This window comes from Dipodomys merriami, unplaced genomic scaffold (genome assembly GCF_024711535.1).
Source record: "Dipodomys merriami isolate MVZ:Mamm:240054 unplaced genomic scaffold, mDipMer1.0.p SCAF_1, whole genome shotgun sequence".
Taxonomy (NCBI): Eukaryota; Metazoa; Chordata; class Mammalia; order Rodentia; family Heteromyidae; genus Dipodomys; species Dipodomys merriami.
This window is the reverse complement of record NW_027202270.1, coordinates 117,021,574-117,039,616: the sequence shown is the minus strand read 5'-3', so window position 1 is coordinate 117,039,616 and position 18,043 is coordinate 117,021,574. Positions and strand designations below refer to the sequence as shown.

The following is an 18,043-nucleotide window of genomic DNA, read 5'->3' as shown; positions in this document are numbered from 1 at the left end:
TTAACCTCTCCGAGTCCTAGTGTTAGAGGAATTCAAGAAAAATGTGAAATGAAAACCAGTAAACTAGCCTGCCTGGCACCAGTGGGTCACATCTGTAATCCTATCTATTCAAGAGGCTGAGATATGATGATAGTGGTTCAAAGCCATCCCGGGCAGGAAAGGCCATGAGACCTTTATCTCCAGTTAACCACGAGGAAAATGGAAGTGGCACTGTGGCTCAAAGTATTAGAGTGCTAGCCTTGAGCAAAAAAGCTCAGGGACAGCACCCAGGCCCTGAGTTCAAGCCTTACTACTGAAAAAAAAAAAAACCTAATAAAGTATCATACCACTACAAATTATTATTATTACCAAAGTATGACAATGCAAATATTATTAATAATAGTAGTAGTAGTAGTAGTAGTAGTAGTAGTAGTAGTAGTATTGGGTGAATTTTCATAGACTAGAACACTAAAATGAAGTTCACCTAGAAATAAAGTCTCTAGAAAAATTTAAGGGCCTCTTTTTATGATAGCTCACTTCATAGGAGACATAAAGTGATTATATTCTTGAGAAATGCTAAATTTTGCAGGTGAGCCTGTAAATGCCTGCGTTCTCCTGCCTCTAGGAACCTATATGGAAAAACAAAAGCAAAAACACTTGACCCTCCACCTTGTCACTTTGGAAAAATTCTGTAATTTGCAACTTCTCTCTGAAGCAATGAAAGGGTCCATCCCTTGACTTTGGATCTAGGTATACTGTACCTGTAGGACTGCCCTGCCCATCTTTCCAAAACACCTGTTAGAAACCTGAAATCAGATGTTATGCTTATATGCAGGCTCTAGAGTTGGAATCCACATGGTTTCCTGTTCTGATTCTTCAATTTATTGGATCTTGGGGAAATTATCTCAACTTCTCTGCCTCACATTCTTCCCATCTGAAAGGTGGAACTATTAAACACATCACATCATAGCCATTGGACTATTAAACACATCGCATCATAGCTACATGGGAAGCATGAGTTACACATAAGGACTCAATGCATATAAAGACTGCACAAGGTAAGTCTCAGTAAGCATGAGTGATTGTGCCCTGTGGCTTTACACTTCTGAACAATATGTCTCCAGGAAAACAAAGCCCTAGGAGCAAACAGATGGTGGGTTCCTATTTTTCTTGCAGAAACTCTGCTGTTTTCCCAAAGGCACCCAGACAAGGGACCAAATGACTAGACAATGAGCTAGGCTGGCTCGTGGCTTAGGTGGGCATATGGCTGGATAGTAGGTATATGTTACTTGTGGGCAGCCAGAGGCCATTGAGACTGAGAAATAAGAATAGTGACACAGCTGCTAGAGGAGCAACTTCCCAGGAAAACTAATCTGGAACACTGGAAGTAAAGCAAAAAGTACAAGAAGTTCACTTGGATGCTGGTGACTTTCAGCAGCAGATGAGCTGCCCTGCAAGGACACACCCAGGAACAGAGCTGTTCTGAGGGGTGGAACTCTGCTCACCCATCAAACTGTAGAAAACAGTTCCAAGTCCTTTATGAACCAAAAACAGATGTGTTAAAAAGAACTTAGACCACACACACACACACACACACACACACACACACACACACACACACACACACACACACACACACACACACACAAGCTTCCATGTGCTACCTCTACACCAAAGTCAAAGTCAAGGTTTTGCCAAACTGTTTAGTTCAGAGTGCATTCTGGAAGCAGCCAGTCTATTCGTGTGGACCTGCTCAGTGGATGTGAAAATCATGTCGTCACACAGGACCTCACACTTAGAAGGACCCCATGCTTGGTTGAATGGCCTGCTCTTGACGTTTTAGGTTCTTAATCAGTTCGTTTTTAAATAAGGTACCACATTTTCATTTTGCACTGGGCCTCACAAACTGTATGGCCAGACCTGGTGAAGGATGTTAAGATTCCATTGCTGACTAGGCTTACTGCCTGTAAGATAATGGGCAAAACTGAACTTCTGTGGGCCTCAGTCTTCACATAGGTAAAGCATGGCTCATAACAGTACGTACCTTGTGTGGTTACTGCTAGATTAAATGAGATTGTATGTGACACATAGTGTCTAGTATTTAATAAAGCACTCAAGAAGTGTTAGGAACAATGACTTCTATGCCCACAGCCACGGTTAAATAAACATCCAAAGTGCCGCAGAAACACAATGAGCTACCTTAGCACCTTGGTAAACAGGTTAGTAGAGGCTGCCAAGCAAGTGATAAAGTCACCAGATACCATCTGAGACCTAAACCAGATACTTTCTCTGATGTAGGTAGAGCAAAGTGACTCAGTCAGAAAATGCTTCAAAGACTACATTCCAATTGCCATCCATAACTGTTAGAAAGAATGCAATCCGTTGCTGCCCTTCTGCTAGTCACAATTTGTAGTAAAGTATCGGAATACACAAATGTGCATCATTTCTCCAACTTATAAAGCCAGTTGCTGCAGTGTCAATCATCAACAGGAAAAGGGATTTTACCACATCAGAATCAGTGATGGCTAAAGAGACAGGATGCTGGGCACCCTTGACAAGGACTGAGCAGTCCTTCTGGGTTTCCTTCTGGTGTGGCTACTGATTTGGAGAAGTGCCTGGGTGTATTGCCTGTTGGTATCCATGCAGGATAGGTTCCAGGAGCTCGTGCAGATAGCAAAAATTCAAATTACTTACGTAAAATACTGTATTTGAGTATGAGCCTACACACTTCCCTCCATCTACATCATCTCTAAATTACTTGTAACACTTTATGCGTGGCCATAAAATGAAATGCCAATCAAAACAACACCAAGTCCTATCTCACTCCAGTAAAAATGGCCATTATCAAGAATACAAATAGCAAATGCTGGTGAGGATGTGGGGGTGGAAGTGGAGAAAGGAACTCTTATTACATTGTTGGTGGGAATGTAAAATAGTGCAACCACTACGGAAAGAACTTTGGATATTCCTCAAAAAAGAATGAAACATAAAACTATCAGAAATATCACTCTCAGGTATTTATCCAAAAGATTACAAGTCCAAATAAAGTAAATCCACTTAACACCCATGTTCATTGATGTACAAGTCACCATAGCCAAGTTAATACAAACAACTTGGCTGCCCTACAATAGATTAATCAGGAAATCACACACACACACACACACACACACACACACACACAAACATACACAGAGTAATATATGTTTTATTCATTTATTCATTCATTCATTTGCAGGGAAATGGATGGATCTGAAAAAAATGTCAAGTGAAATAAGTTAGGCTCAGAGAAACAAAGAATATAGGTTTTCTCTAATATGGGGAAGTTAGATCTAAATTAAAAACATAGATGAAAAGATATACAGACACATATACATTATATACAAACATGGTAACTAAAGTATGCTGTCTTCAGGGGAGTAACTCCTTTGAAAAACTAACTTACAGTTTAATAAAATGAAGACTAGGAAGCTGAAACATGTTTTGTAGGAGAGGGGTTGTGACTCGAGGGGAGGGTAGAAGTATGGAGAGAAAAAAGATGGATGAATAAAGTCATTATAGCCAATGGACACATGTCAAAATGGAACCTTTCAAAGATAACTGATTGGATGAGTAGGGCTGAGATAGATGGAGATGTGGTAGAAAGGATAACATTGATCAAGACACATTATATTTATAAATTGACATGTTGATAGTTTGTACAACTGCTTAAATAAAAAATGAACAACAAGGAAACTTTCATGCAATGTAAATGCTCTGCAAATAGTGGTTATACCATGTTGGTATGGAATAACAACATGGAAAAAAAAAACCTCTACATGATCAATACAGGTGTCTCTTATTTTTCTTTTAAGTTCTCTTAATCCGAAGTTTGTGGAATCCTTGTACACAAATCCATGGATATGAACGGAAAGTGTATAAATACAAATCTCTGTATCTTTCATCATCAGAAAGGCTTTTAAAAATAAGTGCTTTGATATTCTCAGATTAAAGGAACCTCTGATACTGAATAGTATTGCTGCTTTTCAATGAGGACTTTTCTATTTCTAAGATCTCTTCCCTTCACTTTCAAAATAATAAGCATAGTTTTTGCATCTGAAAAGTATATAACCTCATGCTGCTCGTGAGAATTTTTTTAAGCAATCTGCCAAGTCCTTCAGGTCCATGCCCTTTAACAGAACAATCCCTTCCAAGGAAGCCTTTCCAAGGAAACAAGCAAAGATGAAAACTGCACTTCCTGAACAAAGGTTTCCTTGTGGTGTTAACACTCTAGCAAAAGTAGAAATAGCTTAAGCCTCTCATGTGTGATCACAGTGGGAAAGGTAAAAGGGAAATATCAAGACATTGGGAGTGCTACCATTACTAATTGCATAAAGAAATATGGACAATATTGTGTTGCAAACTATTTGAATTCAAGCAAGCAGGCTAGTATTTGTTTATTTCACAATTAATGAGAATGCAGCTCCTCACTATTCACGCTCTGCTTTCTTGACCCCTAAACAGTGGAAATTTCCCAGGAAGAACTGAAAGAATTAACAGTCCTTGATTTCTTCGTATTCTATGAAAGCCTTACAACGAATGAATTTACCACCAAGTAATGAGAAAAGCAATTATTTCCTCACCTCCCTATTCTTACTTACTTTGCATTACAGTTTTCTTTGAAATTCTCTAACTGTTTGACTTTATGAAGACACTCTCTACTCTGGGGTGAAAATTCAGTTTAAAAAAAAAAAAAGGAAAAAGAGAAAAGTATCATGTTTTCTAAATTGAATAAAACAAGAACCTAACCACTAGTGCTAACTCTGTGCCATGGGTTTTATTTTTGTCTGCTCTGTTTGCATGTTTATTTTGTAATAGTTTCCTGTGGGCATCCAGCATCTTTGTGATTTGGGACAAGGTCCCTATCCTGTGCATACGTGGTGTCACATCATCCAACCTCTTGCTAGCGAGGGAGTAGCCTTCCAGACAGCCAGAACATGGGCATGTAAACCTGGAGGTGCATCTGACAGGATGTTCTGTTTAAACTCTGACTCTGGAACACATGGCCCAAACATACAGGAGATGAGGAGATAGAAGCCACAGTGACCAGCAACATTAGCATTGGGGTCAGGAGACAATTACAGACCCTCCTGAGCTCTTTCCCATGCATATATATAGATATATATGTATATCTATATATATATATATGTGTGTATATATGTGTATATATATGTATATATATATATTTAGGGTTTTCTTTCCAGTTGTAGCTACATATACAAATATGAATTATTTAAATTTGAATCATATTGACCCTTGTAAACAAGAGATTTCCTATTTATTTCTTAGGATGTGATAGTAACTCCATCCAGAGCTCAGAAGATGTGAGAAGGAACCCCATTCTTCTTTTATTAACTCTGTTGTAGTGTTAACTGAACTCTAGACAAAGGAAGAAAATGCCCCATAGTGCCTTGGGTCCCCTTCTGTAGACTTATCTTCAGTAAGAGAAGAAGTCATTCCCCCCAAAGCACCAGTAAAAACCCGAGGCTCTTGTTGACCAGATCACATGTCCATCTTGGAGCTAAGGACTGTGTCCAAGCACTGAATTTCTTCATCTAGAAAACAGTTCTCCTGAGGTCTAGGAGATGGTGAATGGGGGAGAAATACTAAGTTAATGGTACTGGAAATACTAAGTTAATGGTACTGGTGAAAAGGAGAATGGATGCCTGCCAGGCTACAGGAACCAAGAGTAAGGGTCATTTTTACAAACTCAAAGATCTAATATCCACATATTGGATCAGGGCAGAAAATGTTTCACATCAAATGCTTTTCCATGGAACGACGGAGTGGTCATTCCTCAAGCACATAACGCCATGACCACCCACAAAACATATCCCTAACGGGTTAACAAATTAATTAGCCAATTAGCACAAGTTAATTTCCCAACAAATTAACACAATAAAGACCATTAGTGCTTCACAGAGGAAAAACAAACATGCTGTTGGTGCAGTCCAGTGTAGCTATATTTTTTTCCAATGCATCAGACAGAATACTGATTCAGCCTTTTCATAAAACATGAAAATCAAGCTTCCTATCAATCTTGAATAACCTGCACTCATATCTCATGGATCATAGACCAAACAAAATACATCCAGAAGTAGCAAGGACCTTCCCAACTTTAATTATGTTATAGCAAATCCTCCTAAAATACATGACCCATTTCGCCTCCCTAACAGTAAGACTGTCATCTACAGCCCTGGCTTGTACCAGGAGACAGGATAAAGGGCCAGGGCCAGGCTACAGGCTTCCACAGTTGTGTGCAGTGATGCTCTAGGCTAGCATGGACCAACCTGATTTGCAGTGTCACAAAAGGCTACTAGGCCCCAGACCTACCCAGGTAGTAGACACCTTGAAACCTGGAATAGCTAATGTTCTATACTTCTCCATTTGCAAATGTAACACTTGTATGTCATATAATTACACTAAGTAGCTGTGATTGTTAATTTTACATGTCAGCTTGACTGGATTTATGAATACTGAGAACTAATTAGGGAAATGATGAAGCATTATCACTACATGTGTCTATGAGGATGCATCAGAAGGCGTGTAAGTTGGTGAACTAAATGTGATGAGGAGATCCAACCTCGGTGTCTGAAGGTACTACCCAATCGGCTAAGGAACTGGATAAAAATAAAAGGGAGAGAAGAAAAGACTCTCTCTCAGTCTCTGTCTCCACCTCTGTCTTGTGTCTCTGTCTCTGTCTCTTTGTCTCTCTGTGTCTCCGTGTCTGTGTCTCTCTGTGTCTCTTTATGTCTTTTTGTCTGCGTGTCTGTGTGTCTGTGTGTCTGTCTCTCTCTCTCTCTCTCTCTCTTCCTCTCTCCCCCCGCCTCTCTCTGCTGAGATACATGGACCAAACCACACTACAGGCATGCCAGATTCTCCATCTTGCATATGGCCTGCAAAGGGACTTCTCACCCACCATGATTACATGCACCAATTTCCTTCCTTCCTGTCATCCTTCTTTGCTTCCCCTTTCTCTCTCTTTCTCTCACCCTCCCTCCTTTCCTTCTTTCCTTTCTTTCTGACTTCTTTTTGTCCTTCCCTCCCTCCTTCCTTCGTCTATCTTTCCCTATCTTCCCTCTTTCTTTCTTTCTTTCTTTCTTTCTTTCTTTCTTTCTTTCTTTCTTTCTTTCTTTCTTTTGTCAGTCGTGGGGTTTAAACTCTGGGCTTGGGCACTGTGCTCTTCAGCTCAAGGCAAGTGCTCTACCGCTTGAGCCACAGCACCACTTCTGGTTTTTCTAGTGGTTCATTAGAGATAAGAGTCTCACGAACTTTCCTGCCCAGGCTGGCTTTGAACCATGATCTTCAGATCTCAGCCTCCTGAGTAGCTAGGTTTACAGGTGTGAGCCACCAGTGCCCAGCTTTCTCTCCTTCTTTATGTTTATTTATTTATTTATTTTAAATAGAATCTTCTCTGTGTAGCTTCTCTAGAAGGAACTTGCAATCCTTCAGCCTCTACATCCTAAGTACTGGGATTATAAACATACCACCACATCCATCTTATCCCTCAAGATTATTATTAAGTAACTGAGTATGCTTTTTCACCAAGCAACTGATAAAGAAAATTATGTCCAAAAGACCTAGAGATGAACATTGGCAATATTAAATTACAGAGCTATGACAAAAGCAATGTCTCAGATGAAGAGAAAAGAATGTAATTGTATACCTTGATGTTACACTATAGAATGATTCAATGAATAATAGCTGAGATGCTGAGAAATGAATTGAGTTATATGAAATAGTTGAGAGCCAAGCAGCCTTGCTTAAAGCTGGCAAAGCCAGAATATTTAATCACTAAGGTAAACATTAACAAGATTGTGCCAACTGAAATTTTGTACTGGAGAAGAAGAGAGAGAAGAGATATCACCGCTCATAGGAGGTTGGAAGTCATGCTTGCTCGTGAGTAGAAGCCTAAGGTTATTACATACTGTTATAATTGTAAAACTCTAAGACAAAAATACAAAACTCACCAAGTATCAGGAAGAAACACATATACACACAACGACAACAATAACCCATGCAAAAAAAGAAGTGATCATAGTCTACAATATGATCAGTAGCAAAGAGCATCTGCTTAGTTTGAGTTTATCTCACTAAACTATCTTCAGAAAATAGGAAGGTAAGTGAGGCCTTCTGCTATGGGGTAGGAAAGACTAATTCCTCGTCTTTCACAATGGAAAGCCAAGAAACAACCCTTAAAACTGGAAATTCCACAAGTGGCAATACACAGGTGACAGTTAAAGGCATGGTAATAAATGTCAAACCACTGAACCCAAGAGATAAACATGGGTGTTGCTAGGAAGGTTAAAAAAGGGGTGGGGTGTAGAGCTGGGAATGTGCATTAGTGGTAGAGTGCTTGCCTTGTATGTGTGAAGCCCTGGGTTCAATTGCTCAGTACCACATAAACAGAAAAAGCCGGAAGTGGCACTGTGGCTCAAGTGGTAGAGTGCTAGCCTTTAGCAAAAGAAGTTCAAGGACAGTGTCCAGGCCCTGAGTTCAAGCCCCAGACTGGCAAAAAGAAAAAAAAAAGGAAGAGGGAGACAGTGGAGGAAGAAATATTCTATTTTTCATAGATTGTTTTTATAAAGTATTTGGGTTCTATTATACATAACTATAACAACAAGAAGTATATAATCTTTATAATAATAGGTGGTAAATTATGTGTGCCCATACATATAATTTGATATATTATATATTATAATTACATATTATATACATTTTATATGCACACACAGATAGGTAGGTAGATAGATAGATAGATAGACAGACAGACAGACAGACAGACAGACAGACAGACAGACAGACAGACAGACAGACAGACAGACAGACAGATAGATAGATAGATAGATAGATAGATAGATAGATAGATAGATAGATAGATAGATAGATAGATAGATAGATAGACAGATAGATAGATAGATAGAATTTGAGCTCAACTGTATAATCTGGGTTCAACTGGCTAGTTCCTCTTTTCTATTTCTTCCAAACTCAATGCTTCTGAGCCTTTCATTCCCAAGAGTCTTTATTGTACTTTGCCTTTTATTGAAATCACAACTATTGTATTCACTGACAGTGTTCCCCAAGCCTCCCTCCAGTCTCACCCTGCCCAGGGCTGGGAGGAGGAAAGGCTGGCAAACCACTACTGCAGAGGAAAGATATTAGCATGAATGGATACCTATGGTGGTGATGACAGTCCCAGCAAAGAAAAAGGCACTTCCAAGGTCCCAGTGGCTGCTGCTGTTGGAAGAGTTTCCTATCGGGCTGACTCCTGCGTTGTCAGCATCCAGAGCATGCTGCAAAAAAAAGGAAGAGCACGAGACTCAGTTAAGAAGGGTTGGTTTTGTTGGTTGGTTGGTTTTGTTGTGAATTGATCCCTGGCCTGGGAAACTGCAGTGATCTTAGGTGGCTGTTAAGGGTAGAGCCATGAAGACAGGATGCACTCATTTAAAGAAATTACAAAATGATTTGGGGGGGGGGTCTAGGATATAGAATATGATGAGAATTACATAGAAGTTGGGGGCATAGAATAGCTATAATGATGCAAAATGAATTCCTATAGCTGTGAGAAGATGCCTCTCAGACTCTGCAGCCCAACTGGTCATTTCTGGAAGGCAGAGGCCTTTGGAGCTTCTTTCAACAGCATAGGAGTTAACAGTTTACACTCTCCACGTCAGGCCATCTTGGCTATGCCTGTGGTTAACTTTGGAATCTTGGGTAAGTTATTTTAACCACTCCAAACCTTACTAACTCCTTTGCAAATGGGTGACAAGGCCTCACTCACTCACACACACACACACACACACACACACACACACACACACACACACACACACACACACACACACTGTTATAAGGATGGGTGAGATGGTCCACATAATATTCTCAACCGAGTGTTTGTCTGTTTGGGAGCTTAAGAAAGACAATGATGTGATGATGGTAGACATGTTTCTGACAAATGTACTGCTAAGCTCCTCTGTCATTGTGAAATCACCATAGTGTGTACTTCCACACACCAAAATAGACACAGTGTCACTTGCTGATACAGCCTAATGGAATCACCATCACATCCACGGTCCCTGGCTAACCAAAACATGCAGTGCATGACTGTAGTAGTAATTCCTAGACTGTAACTTTACTCAACTCCAACATACTCATATATATACACAGAGAAAGAGGAAGAGACAGAGACAGAGATCTTATTTTTTACTAAATTACAATGATCCCTTGTTAACTACTGGGCTTAGAATTCCATATATTTTTTAAACTACCACTACATTGGCCAGCCACACTGATAACCTTTTCTTGTGCCCGAGCAGTGTAAGTGTGTCCACTCCAGACAGGACAGTCCATGAGGGGTCCCCTTATCCCTCTGTTTAAGGCCTCTCCCATGTCCATTTGAAAGCATGTATCAGATCCATCTTCTTCCTGGAGACTCCCTCTGTTCAGCCCAATGTCTCCCTTCCCTGGTCTCACACTTCTGTACCTATCCCATGTTCTCCTAACAGTCCTTCTTTAGCTTCAGCATGAATAGAATAGGGGGGAAATGCTTCACAGTCTTTCTCCAGTTGGCCCAGCCACCCTGGTTCAGGCAGGGAAAATGTGGGAAATGAAAGCATTGTAGCTGAAGTCCACACTGCCCACACTTATAGAGCTGAGATAGGGAAGTAACAGGTGAAATCTTCAGAGAGGAGGTGACAGATCTATTTCTAGAACAACTAACGGACACACCTTTCCCTAAGCAAAGTTAATATCGGGCCTGTGTAGCAAGAGCAAGACTTTGAAATTGAAATGTGATTATATTTCTCCTCAACAATGCCAATTGAGCTCTGTTTAAACAGGCAGATAGTGCGCGTCATAAATTAGATTAGAATGGAAAAAAAACAATCATTACATTTGCTTTCAAAATGGATATTTAATGAGCTGTCAAACCCTCTAGATCAAGGATAAGCAAACTTTCTCCTCCTCCTGCTCTTCCTCTTTCTCTTCCTTCTCCTCCTACTTCTCCTCTTGCTACTTTTCCTCCTCCACTTCCTTTTCTTTTTTCCCTCCTTCTCTTTCTCCTTACCCTTCGTAGCCATAGAACCTTGCATTTACTAGGTAAGTGCTCTACCATTTGAGCCACACACCTTTTTTAGACAAAGAGCTGCAGACTAAATATTTTTAGCTTGAGAAGGTTACAAATAGTCACTTTTGTATTTTAATCTTTTTTCCTTTTCAAAAACAACAGTTTTTTATTGTAAATATTTTTAATTTTTTTATTGTGAGAATATCATACAGAGGAGTTACAATTACATGGGCAAGATAACAAGTACATTTCTTAAAAAGTTGATGCTAGTGGAATGAACCCCAAGATAAGTATTCAAAGGTTTTTTTTGTTTATTTTTCCTTTCATGAAATTGTTTCTATCATATTTATAAGATGATTTCTATGTTGCTTTGTACGTCCCTCCCCCACAGTATAACCCATACTTTCACTGTATTTGATGTTGCTATAATTTGTGGAGGGGAAGGGAAAAAAACAAATTGTTTAACTAGGAATACAGGTGGACCCATTGCAACAATGAGATGTACAAGTCCTTACGTCGAAAAACAAACTTAACAACTTTGGTGAGGGTGGGGGGAGGACCGGATGGGGGGAGGGGAGGAGTATGGGAAGGGATGGGAAGGGGAAACAAAGAGGAGGCAACAATGCTTGATAACAACACACTTTAAATATGCAAAAATCACTCTTGCTTTGGAGCTGGTATAAAAAGAAGCTGCAGGCTAGGTTTGTCAGACAAATAGATGATTGACTAGATAATAGTAAAAAGTCTCTTTTATTTGAATTCTTAGACTATTCCTTCTTGTTCTAAGAACATGAAACACTATGATGGATATAGCCAGTCACCATTTCTAACACCAATCCTGGCATACCAGAATTCAAAATCCTGCTGTGTGCATCAGATGTGGACAAATGTCTTTGCTAGTGGTTCAAATCAGTTTAATTGACAAGGACCATTTATTCACCCAGGGAATGTATTCTGCTCTGCTTTTGAAAGGAGACAGATGGTGAGTTCTTTCCACTGGTAAAATATTCACTTTCCCTGTGCTGGGTGAGCATTATCAAACCAAACCACAAAGCCTAAACCACGGGTTATATCCTCATGATTTTATCCAACTCTGGTGAGCCTACTTGGTTAAAAAAAATTTATTTTAATTAAAAACAAAAACAAAAAGCCCTCTGCCAGGTGCTGGTGGCTCACACCTGTAATCCTAGCTACTCAGGAGGCTGAGATCTGAGGATCACGGTTCAAAGCCAGCACAGGCAGGAAAGTCCATGAGACTCTTATCTCCAATAAACCACTAGAAAATCAGAAGTGGTGTTGTAGCTCAAGAAGTAGAGGGCTTGCCTTGAGCTGAAGAGCTGAGGGAGAGTGCCCAAGCCCAGAGTTCAAACCTTACAACCAACAAAAAAAAAACCCTCTGGGACAGATCTAGGCTCAGTCACCATCAATACTGATCTTTGCATCTTCCAGAGAGCTGCAAAGAGAGTTTAAGTTTAACCAAGTCTCACAATTTTGAAAACTACACATAAACATCACAAGCAGACTTAGTGCAGCTCATAAAAATGCAGATTTGCGTGAAAGACAAATGGAGATGACTATTTGTTTCATCAAACAAAATCCAAAGAAAGATGCCTTTTCAAGTTTCGCTTTTCTTGAATTATGTGATTTATATGTCTTTAATGTTTACACATCTATTCCTCAAGGGAAGTGTTTGTCAGATGAAAAGAAATGGAAACTGACATTTGTTAAGTGACTGTACTTAGCCAGGTGTGCTCGAAGTTTTATTCTGATTTATCCTTTCCATAATTTGCAAAGAAAAAAGTAGTATCATTCGCATTCTAGTGATGAGGAGAGAGGCGCATGAAAATTCACAAATTTATCCTTTATCAAGCAGTGGGAAGTAGAGAGGTCATGAGTCAAACCCTATCTAGCCCAAATGTCATGGTTTTTCTCCTTCCTCTACCTAGGCTACCCAGAACACACGTCACCTCTGCCACTGCCATCTTCACACCCACACAGGGATGAAGGAAGATGGTCATTGTCCAAGAATTTAGGTGGAAGAGACACTACAAATAATCATTTCTAACTAGACTACTGCCTCCAATATGCAAGACCCCAAACTTTGGTTGGGCTCTTGGGGTGATGATAGTTTAATTACTCTGCACTCAAAATAAAATTAAAAAAATAAGACTGGACATAGTGGTTCACCTGTAATCCTGGCTACTCAGGAGGTAGGGAACCATGATTTGAGACCAACCCTGAACAAGAACTAACCCATAAAAGCTAGACATAGTGGCATGTAGATATCATACCAGGTACAAAAGTATAAATAGGACAAGTGTGGTCCAGGTGGGCATAAATCCAAGGGCTTTATTCACAAAAATACCTATAGCCCAAAAGGGCTATAGATATGGCTCAACTGGGAGAGGGACTGTCTAGAAAGCATAAACTCCTGAGTTCAAATCCCAGGACCAGCAACAGATAGACAAACAGATACATAGATATAGATATATACATATATATGTATACATATATGTATGTGTGTGCTATATATGCTCACATATATCTATATCTGCAAAGGGAGAGAGCAGGAGAACAGAAGCACTGGATCAGAGAGCGGGAGGTTCAAGCTCAGAAGCATCAAGGCAGAGCACTTGGAAAGAACAGCTCCACCTAGTAACCAATATTAACTTGTTTTATATCTGTGATGTAAATTCCCCTCCCCTACCCAAATCTCCCATAAAGCAGGGAATTTGTCCAAATGCCTAGGGGAAGCCGTTTTGTGAAAATTATCCATAAGGGTTGCTACAAGCGTAATGAAGTTATGGATGGCTTGAACTAATTCCTTAAAGCAAAACATCATTAGAAAGAAGTAAAAATAGTTCTCAACCAGATATCACTGGCTTATACCTATCCTCTTGGATACTCAGAAGGCTGAGATCCAGAGGATCATGGTTTGAGGCCAGTCCCAGCAGAAAAGTTTGTGGGATTCCATCTCCAAACTAACAAAAAGCCAGGCAGAAGGCACAGATCAAGTGGCAGATTGCAGCTGAGCAAACAAGCCAAGCAAGTACAAGGCTCTCAGCTCAAACTCCAGTACTACCTACCAGGTTAAGAAGAGACAGGGAGAGGTAGAAGAAGAGAGAGGTGGGGGAGGGAGAGAGAGAGAGAAAGAGAGAGAGAGAGAGAGTGAGAGAGAGAGAGAGAGAGAGAGAGAGAGAGAGGAGGGAGGGAGGGAGGGAGAGGGGGAGAGAGAGAAGTAGAGAGAGAAGTAGAGAGAGATAAAGAAAAAGAGAGAGAAGCAAAGAAAAGGCAAGAGAGAGTGGGAAAAAAAGAGAAAAGAAAGATTCTCCTACAGGTACCCAAACTTACTTGAATTAGGACCATCATTTTTTTTTAAACACTTTTAACTGGGGAGTAAAAACTGTACATATTGGTGGGGTATCAAGATGTTTTGATAGATATAATACAATGGAATGCTCAAATCAAGATTCAGATATTTATCTCCTCATCCAATTATCATTTAGCACTTAAAAACTCTGACTTTTCAACACATATGTGTATAAGTGTGCATACACAGAAGGGTCATTTTACAGTAATAATAATTCTAATGAGTTTGTAGTTTCAATTCCTATTCATTTCCTAAAGTGTTTTTCAATGATCTTAGTGGCTTAAGCTCAAGTAAAACATTTTAAGACTAAATATATTTGCTTTAGGGTTTTTAATCTTGGTGTGTTCATACTGAATAAGTGAAGATAACTCAGCCCATTAAGAATGCCTGAGTACACAGATAATGAAATGGCACAAATGAACTGTCCAGTTGAGCTCAAAAGGTATGACAGGGCAGAGTTTTAATCAAGGCAGAGATTTAAATTTAGCCCACAATCTCAGACTCAGTGGGCATCATTTGTTCAAGTACAAATTCAACCATTACCAAGTTCTAAGGCCTCTTATGAACACCAAGACAGACAGGTAGATAAATAGACAGACAGTAGATACAATTAGGTAAGAAAATACATCATGCACTGGAAGTTCATGCCTATAAATCCTAGCTCCTCAGGAGGCTGATATCTGAGAACGGAGGTTCAAAACCAGTCTGGGAAGACAAATCCAAGAAACTCTCTCATCTCCAATTAACAAGTAAATAGTCGGAAGTGAAGTGTGGTTCAAGGGATAGTATGCCAGTCATGAGTGAAACAGTTGAGTTGTAAAAGAGAGAGCCAGAGTTCAAGCCCCAATATAGGCACATACACACACAGAAGAAGATAAGGAAAAGGAAGAGAAGGCAGAAAAGGTGGCAAAAGAGGAGGAGGAGAAGGAAGAGGAAGAAGAGCAGATAACATTGCCTTGCATTTTAATCCATCCCTTTTTGAATTTCCTCTAGGTTAGATTCCAGCACCTACCCAACTGCCTAGGTAATGACTCAACAATGAATCCTTATGGCAGCAATAAACAAATAAACACACCAAATAATAAATCTAGACACATAATCTTCCCAGAGGTGAGAGAGGAATATATTTTACTTCATAGTAAAAATGAGACGACAATCACACCTTCCCTTCTCCCAAGAAAAGTGTGTGTGTGTGTGGTAATTTTTATAGAGTAGAAAATGACAAGATCCAAAAGAATCCGTGCATCCCTCCTTTTCACTCTCCTTCATTCCTTCTTCCCACACCGTGCAGTAAAACCACTGCAAGAAAGTGTTAAGAGAGAAATGGCAACCTGTCACTGGGAGAACCAGGTCTGAGGCTGACATGAAGGAAGAGAGGAGGAGGTAACCCCTCCCACCTGCAGGACCCCCTGCAGGAAGCAAGGCTGGGGCTGCATAAATCACCATTCCAGACAGCGCAAGATGCCATCCAGAGTGCTGGTGCGGCCTGGAGAAGACTGATGGTCCACTGGGGACTCGTAACTGTCTGGGGCTTTTCTCCTGTGATCTGTGTACTCATGAGATCATCCCTTTTCTCTGTTCCCTAATGGGGCACCTGAAAAAAGAAAAAAGAAAAAAAAAACAGACAACAAAAGTGAAGCCATAATCACTCAGCTTGTCTCAGATTAGCTGAAGAAATCAACCAATTCATGCCACATGAAGGAGAGTGACAGCCCAGGTGGCCATGGGATTTACTGCAAGAGGACAGTTGCAGAATAAACGGTGGATTCTGCTTCAATGACGCTCAGCCCACAGCTCAAGTGCAGCCTAGAATGCACAGTCATTTCACTAATAACATTTCACTGGACAGAAAGAAAGGGACTGGGTTAGGTATGGTAATGCACACTTGGAATCCCAGTACATGAGAGACAAGAGACAGGAGGATCACGAGTTTGAAGCCAAGTTTGAAGACAAGTGAAAACGTGTGTCAAAAGGAAAAGGTACTCTTAAGAGAGGAATACAAAGGCGTAATGCCTGTGTGCATTTGATCATATAAAATAATACTTATCAAAACCAACTCGAGGAAATGAAGCAAGCAGCTTTTTCTTTGTTGCTGTTTTTGTTTTTCTTTTGTCTTGTGTATTCATTTCTCTGTCTTTGAGAGGGTAAGGGGGGAGGCACAGAAATGGAGGGCAGTGGAACTCACTAGACACTACTGAAGGGCTGGGAAGGTGGCTCAGTGGTAGAGTGCTTGCCTTGCATGCCTGAGGCCCTGGGTTCGATTCCTCAGTACCACATAAGCAAAAAGAAAAAGCCGGAAGTGGCGCTGTGGCTCAAGTGGTAGAGCGCTAGCTTTGAGCTGAAGAGCTGAGGGACAGTGCCCAGGCCCAGAGTTCAGGCCCACAACCGGACCCAAAAAAAAAAAAGAAAGACACTACTGAAAATAGACTAGACAATCTTTGGTGGGGTGGGGGTGGAGGGGATGAGAGGGGAAAACTGGGGAGAAAACAAGGGAAGGGATGACACCATCCAAAAAGAAAATGTACCATCTGACTTATGTAACGGTAACCCCTCTGTACATCACCTTTACAATAACAATTTAAAAATGCAAAGAAATAAAAAGATATTTAAATGTTACACACATACACACACACACACACACACAAACACACACACACACACACACAGGTCTGAGGACACAGTAGTGGCTCTACATTACAAATGTTCTTCATCCTGACAGGGCACTGTCAGCAAAGCTATTTATGAATTAGAAATTAAGCCAGGGGTTGAGGTAAGCTAAGGAAATGAGTGTGGAAGGCAACTTCCTATGTGTAATAAAAAGGGAGTATGCTTTCAACTACTAATGGATAGAAGGAACACCACAAAAGTGCTATGAGAAAGGTGTGGCAGACCACGTTCATGACCACTCAAAAATGCCCTGAGTGATCCCCAAACCAGCAGCATCTCCTCACTCATGGGTGGCAGAAGAGCCGTAGGTGAGAAGCAGAGAGCCGAGATTAATTTGTGTGCCACATTGCTTTTCCTCTCTCCTGCTTCAGAAGCACTACACCTATAAATATTTTACAGACTCAGAAGCGACTGTGCTGGGCATAGGGCAAAGGAATTTGCACCAAGAACAAGGCTGCATCCGAAAATTGCAAGCAGTGGGAGAAAAAGAAACTCTCAGCCCCACCCAGCCAGGCTGTTCTACGGTCTCTTCATCAAAGTCTTCTTTCAAACAGACAGGAAGAGGGGATCAGCACCCTATATACCCTATGGCCTTTTCAACACAGAAAGTTCTTATACAAAGCAACAAATGTTCGCCTATGCAAGTTACTCAGCTTACCTGAGCCTCAGTGTCCTCATCTGTAAGACTAGGAACTAGTAATATCTTCTTTGCAGAGTTGTTGGTATAGTGCCCAATGCACTGTACCTTGTCATTCTTATATAGTAATGATAGAAGAATTGGAATCTTTTCTGAACACCTCGTTGTACATAGATTAATTCAGCCTCCATTACTGAGTCTGATAGTTATTGTTACTGAACCTCTGGGACTTGTGAGACTCTGATTAATAAAGTTCCTGGTCCATAGCACACATGTGGCACATGGTAAG

At 40.5% G+C, this 18,043-nt stretch overlaps 1 protein-coding gene across 2 annotated transcripts in view; it reads right to left on the bottom strand.

Moving 5' to 3' along the window:
• The window catches only part of Kcnk10 (potassium two pore domain channel subfamily K member 10), a 129,640-nt gene that overhangs the window by 50,707 nt on the left and 60,890 nt on the right, over window positions 1–18,043 (bottom strand). For both annotated transcript variants that reach the window (XM_070028411.1, XM_070028410.1), the window contains exon 3: window positions 9,191–9,308. In XM_070028411.1, the coding sequence (XP_069884512.1) occupies window positions 9,191–9,308 (118 nt within the window). The remainder of the gene's footprint in view (window positions 1–9,190; window positions 9,309–18,043) is intronic.